The 6000-nt window shown below is 36.5% G+C and overlaps 1 protein-coding gene across 1 annotated transcript; it reads right to left on the bottom strand.

The window, feature by feature from the left end:
- Positions 1-3803: 3803 nt before the first annotated feature.
- On the bottom strand, positions 3804-5649 carry LOC106657538 (cytochrome P450 6k1-like). Its single transcript, XM_014379122.1, has 5 exons — positions 5130-5649; positions 4679-5050; positions 4418-4602; positions 4057-4348; positions 3804-3976 (listed from the first exon to the last, which is right to left on the bottom strand). Exons 1-5 carry the CDS (start codon positions 5647-5649, stop codon positions 3804-3806), a joined length of 1542 nt encoding a protein of 513 aa, XP_014234608.1.
- Positions 5650-6000: the final 351 nt, after the last annotated feature.

Below are 6000 nucleotides of genomic sequence, written 5' to 3'. Positions count from 1 at the left end.
CAGTTATTTTTTTTAGATGAGTTTTGATACTTTTTCAGCGACTTAGAAATTGAGTAATTAGCCGCTTTTGCGAGAAAACATGATTTTTCGTCCTCTAAATCACAAAAGTAGCTATAAAAGTAAGCACTATTGAAATTTCAATGGTTCCTACGTGGTTACATGTTCCTAGGACCCCCAAAAACATTTCCCGGGGGTCCGTATCCGCGTAGCTTGAAAAAAAAATTTGTCGCGATTCTACCTCCAAAAATGCGTTTCATTTAGAGAATTGCTCATATAGTACATATAGCGATGCAGAAGCGGAACACAGTATACACTGTATACGCCTATATGTGCATTGCACATACGACAGCGACAGCGGAGCCGGCCGAGATCCGACACGAGGAGCAACGAGCGACAGGTGCACGGAAGTGCGCACATTTTGCTGCGCGATCCCGATCATCCTATGCACTGCACTTGCCTGCATATATATATGTGTGTATAATACACATATGCGAGTTCGTCGAAGAGGATGATGGCCTCGATTCCGCCGGGGCCGCCTCGCGATCGAACTGCAGCACGCGTGTACAATATTATACACATGTCTTTGCGCTGCTTTCGCGTTATTATTATTATAATGTATATTACGGATCCGCGCGCGATGGGAATGTAACTGAGTGAAATTTCGATTATTGTTCGTGTGTGTGTGTGTCTGTTATACGTACTTGGCGTCGATGACCCTCCCCGAAGCGATTGGACTGGATCGAGACCTCGAGTACTCGTGCATCAACGGCGCCGCTTAGTTGTGTTTTTTAATTTTTAAGTATTTGAATGAATTATTACAATGTAAAGTTATGATTAGAGGAGGGATGAGATGTGTTATTAGCTCGAATAAAAAATGTCCTGAGCACCTAGTCTGATCTATATTCATGAGATTTTTTGCGTAGATTTTGACATTTACGGAAACAGCCATATGAGTATAAAATTGTAAATTATGATTATGAAAAGCTACTGTCCTGAATATTAAAAACATTGTATTTTGTATAAATATGCGGAGCAACGATATTACTCTGATAAAAATTATTCATCGGTGTTTAATTATGTAATATATAATAATTTAATAAATATGTCGAGTTAGCAAATTTACTACGTAGTAAAATTTGGAGTATATTGTTTCCGTGGTCCAATTCAAGTAGGCTTGATGCCTGATTGAAAGTAAACATTTCTTATATCCCGAGGAGTCGTATGCGCGCGGCAATTGTCGCGCTCGACAACCTCTCGCACTAAACATTGTGTAGTTGGCGCATCGACTGTAGATGTCGCATCGCAAACCCTCAAGCGGTAAAATTAATTTCAGAAGTTATATAATGAGAAAATTTCAAAGATGATTTCATTCTACGGAGATGTCGTCTTTATATTCACTTGAAGTTGGTTGTTGTGTAATAAGGATGAAAGGAGTAGAAATGATAAAAAAAACTTGTGTTCTCTTAGAACAATGAAAACTTTATTTTTCGCCACCGGCACTGTCACTGTGCACTCTCACCTTACTAATAAACAAATAATCAAAAGGACGAATTGTCCAAGGCTTAGAAAAGCAACGAAAGGAAATAAAAACTTGGATACAAAAATAGTCTCTTGACGAGCTCTGTGTCGCAGGGAGGATATAATAGCGAATCGAGGTGAGGCACATACGCGTGTGCCCGTATGGAAGGGGGAGAAAGACTCGTGCAAAAATTGCGTCGCGCGGTCGCCTCGTCCTATGCTGCCCCCTCACACACTTGCACACACGGCTCGCACAGATACGGTGATCTATGTTTCGCCGACATATTCTGTTCTTATGAGTTTTCTTAAAAAGAAAGTCTTAATATATATGGTTAGCTGAAACTCTCTTCCTGATGCTGCTTCCTCTTTGTAATCTCATGATTGCCGAAATGTCCATCATAGTCAGCTTTTTGAACACGTCTACAGGTCGCCAGAAATGTGGCGGAGAACAGTACTTAGGGATGAAAAAACATTTCCACTACTTTCAACGAGAGATTTTGTTGACTCACAAATTCTCAAACTTCTGGAACAAACGAGAATTTAAACCAGTCTTGGAAAGTTTTTGCTGTTACCCAAGCTGTTTTTTTGGATCTCCTAAATACTTAGAGATGTTCTTTTTGTTTTTCTTTCAGGGCTCGGGGATTTTCTGCTCTATAAACCAACACCGGTTTACATTTGCATGTGTCAGCGGGTTTGCACAATACAGAAACAGATTTGATTTCCAAAAGAGTCCCGTTTCATCACAATTGAAGGATTGGGGCACAAAAGCTCCAAACCAAAAGCTCGAATCCAAAAGATCCAAACTGTAAGATCCAACGTCAAAAATAGGTCCAAAATCCAAAATATCCAAAAAATCGTGAATCTAAAAATTGCAGGCCCAAAAAAAAAATATCCACAGGAACAAAAAAAAAAAGATATGTATAAAAAATTAATCCTTTATTATTTTTTTTACCTTTATTATTATTTTTATCCTTTATTATCGAATTGTCCTCCACGTATTCATCATAACGCATGATGATGTTCATAATATTCGATCCGGTTTTCTCTGATATCTCCAATAACTTTTTTTTTTGACAATTTGTCTCCCTACCCAATTGATTATTTGCGCAACATCGTACACTTTTTTAGCAATCAATGTTTGCACTTGATACGGAAATTTACGAGCTGCCTCGCGATCTACTGACGCCCTTTTACTTTGTAAAAAAAACGTTATGCACAGAAAATCTTTGCCGAAATTTGTCAAACCATCCTCGACTGAGTACGAATATTTTAGAACTGAAATTCGCTCTATTTATACTTCGCTAGCTCGTTATCGTATTAAATCTTAGCGGATTGGAATTTTCTTGTGCGTTAAATCCTGCAGCCATGTGATGAGCATATCTTCCATTTTCTCGACTACAGATAAGCGACTTGTCATGCATTTCTCAACATATTTTTCCAACGATTCGGCGCTCTCACGAATTTTGCTCTCGTTAAGCAAATTTTGAATCTTTTTACTATGAAAGCAATTTTTTCACCAATTGCCAATGCATCCAGGATTTCAAATACTTTTTCGTGTCTTTTTTTCTCGCTATAGTGGAGCCGTTTTTGAAACAATTTTTTTAATTCTCCGAAACATTATCTTCGTCGTGCTGCTCGATGATCAGACGAAGTAAAGAAGTGAAGGAGGGGAAAAAAATAAATAAAATATTCGTGTGCTTATAATATTCGGATGTACGAGAATATTTCCATTAGTATAATAGATGGAAAATTCGGTCAAACGTTTCTCTGTATGATACTCGTACGTATGTTTATTTTGTCTCGGCTTTTACAAAAGCTATCGTGCACGCACATATACTAGCCACATAGCAGCACATCCAATTCATTTCGCGGAAACCCATACAATTTATTGTGCCACGCGCAAATACAATGTATATAATAAGTGTATAAAAAGGATCGTATAATATATCTGAATATGATATGACAAAAGCTCTCCATTTCGAATTGTGTCACGTTAGGCCATTAACATTATTATATTATTTCATTTCATTTTTTTTCAAAGTTGTACTTATATTATTGACGTTAGATATGGCCAGTAAACAAATAAAAATCAATTAAAGACAATTAAAAATTTTAATCATACACAACAATAATGATGTATAACAGGTTATTCTGAAAAAAATACTTTTACAGTTATTTTATTAAAAAAAAAATCACAGCCCCAATTTAACCCTCAAAACATCTAAAATTTTGATGAGACTTCTGCTGTAATAAAAACGCGAAGGGCTCATAAACTACAAATAATCTCATCTTGTTGAAATACGTCTAACGTTTAATACTAAATCAGCGGTCGACGACAAAAGGGGACTCTTATTATCAAATTCCATGACGTTGAGAGCTTCTCGACACGGTGAAAATTCGTAATTCGATATCAACCGAATCAAACCTAGCTTCGTTTGAATCAATCCTAGTCTCATTCCTAAAAAAAAATAAAAATTGAAACTATCATAGAAATAAGTTCGTAAACTTCAAAGTTGATGATTAGATTTAAGATCTTACCAACACATATTCTTGGCCCATCTCCGAAAGGGAAATACGTGTTAGGTTTAATATTAATTTTATTTTCTCCGGAAAATCGACTAGGATCGAATCGCTGTGGATGTGGAAAATAATTAGGATCCATATGAAGAGATCGCATTGGTACAACCACAGGTACACCAGCTGGTACAACGAGTTTTGTCAAGGGACATTGATAATCTTTTTCCGTCATTCTGTCCAAATAAGGCAAAATCGGGTACATTCGCAACGTTTCCGAAATTACCATATCCAAGTACGGTAGTGAGTTCACTAGCTGCAAAAAGAGAAAGATATTTAACGTTAAAATTTTACCGGAAAAACTCAACTTTAATTTTGTTCGTACCATGTCGTAAGTAACTTTTCCATCGTTCTTTTCCAGTACTCCCGACAATTCTTCTCGTAATTTTCGTTGAACATCTGGATTTTTGGCCAATTCATACAACGCAAACGACATAGTCGTCGAAGACGTCTCGAATCCACCGATAAAGAAAATTGCAGCTTGAGCGATCAATTGACCATCGTTAATTTCTATAACAAAGCGTTGTGAATTTTAAAAATTAAACCGATTAATTTACTAAAACTACTGCCAGGCTAATGATTTTACTTCGTTCACTTTTCACCAGTTCGTTTTCTTGCTCCTTCTTCAAGTCGATCAAAAAATCCAGCAAATCGGCTCGTTTGACCCCGGAGTCCAGCCTCTCTTTCATCGCTCCGTGAAAAAGATCGCTGAGGAATCGCGACGAGGCCTTACCGAGAAAACGAAAAGCAAAAATATTTACGATCGACGGTACCAATAGCACCGACAAATACTCCACGTAACGTCTGTACGATTTCGTAAATATGGTCCTTCCGACTTTGCGAATGTATGAATTTTCGTCGGACAAAGCGTCGAACCGCATGCCGTACGCGGTTATTCCGATGACATCCGTGGTGAATTTGGCGCATATCTCTTTTACGTCCATTTCAACGGATTTACCTGAATGAAGTATTATAAAATAATTTTACATAATTTTGTGATATTTCAAAAAAATAAAATATATTTTATTATAGCTTACCTTCTTCGACAGTCGTTTTCAAATACTGATCTAGATCTTTGTCGATTTCTAACATTAGATCGAACATTTTTTTCAATCTTCCAGAGGTGAAAACGGGTGATATTTTTTGTCTTACATATTTCCAATCCGGATTGCGTAAAACAAAAAGATTGAACCTTCCAATGTAATCCGTTTTATACGAATCAGCTACTCTATCCGTGAAATTTGCAAAATCCTTGATCAAAACATGTTTGATCAATTCTGGATCTCGAACCATCAAGTAAGGCTTGTCCAATACGTAAAAACCCACGGAAGGTTCATCTTTTGCGTACTCGTAAATGTCGTTGAGGACATGGACGAGAGGTTTTTTCGCCAGAAAACATTCCATAAAATTGCCGAAAACTGCCGTCGGTGGAATTTCTTTGAATCCTCGTTTTTTCCAGTAACTGAAATTTCTCACAGCGTAAAAGTAAGCGCATATAGATAAACTAAACACACATATTAGAATATCTAAACTCCAAAGCTGTGTAAATAAAGCCATTTTCTTAACAACTTTTTTTTAAGATAAATCGAGCGTTTGAAAATTCAGACGATCATTATTATGCAGTAAGTGTTGTGCTTTTGACAACTCGATAAAAACTGAGGAAAATGACATGAATCAAGTATAATATAAATATCGAACAAGATTTGCAATATCATAACAAAATTCAATAATTATAAATGAAGATGTAGAGTAAGATATTACGTCGATGTGGTATATTACTTTATCAGTGTCACGCTGAATTTATGCATAAATAACAATCGATTACATTTGGTTGACAAGAAGATTAATTTGAAGAGCGAAATTAAAATAACATTAATCGTTTTCATGATGAGGGCATCAAATTGACTA

Source organism: Trichogramma pretiosum, unplaced genomic scaffold (genome assembly GCF_000599845.2).
Source record: "Trichogramma pretiosum strain Unisexual culture from Peru unplaced genomic scaffold, Tpre_2.0 scaffold86, whole genome shotgun sequence".
Classification (NCBI taxonomy): Eukaryota; Metazoa; Arthropoda; class Insecta; order Hymenoptera; family Trichogrammatidae; genus Trichogramma; species Trichogramma pretiosum.
The sequence above is the reverse complement of the archived record's forward strand: the minus strand, read 5'-3'. Positions and strand labels throughout refer to the sequence as shown.

Bases quoted from the DNA above. Each gene is read 5' to 3' on its own strand.
- LOC106657538 (XM_014379122.1), bottom strand. From the start codon at position 5,649: ATGGCTTTATTTACACAGCTTTGGAGTTTAGATATTCTAATATGTGTG. The intron at 5,051-5,129 runs GTAAGCTATAAT...TACTTCATTCAG, and splicing joins GAAAACGACTGTCGAAGAAG to GTAAATCCGTTGAAATGGAC. The intron at 3,977-4,056 runs GTAAGATCTTAA...ATTTTTTTTTAG, and splicing joins TGGGCCAAGAATATGTGTTG to GAATGAGACTAGGATTGATT.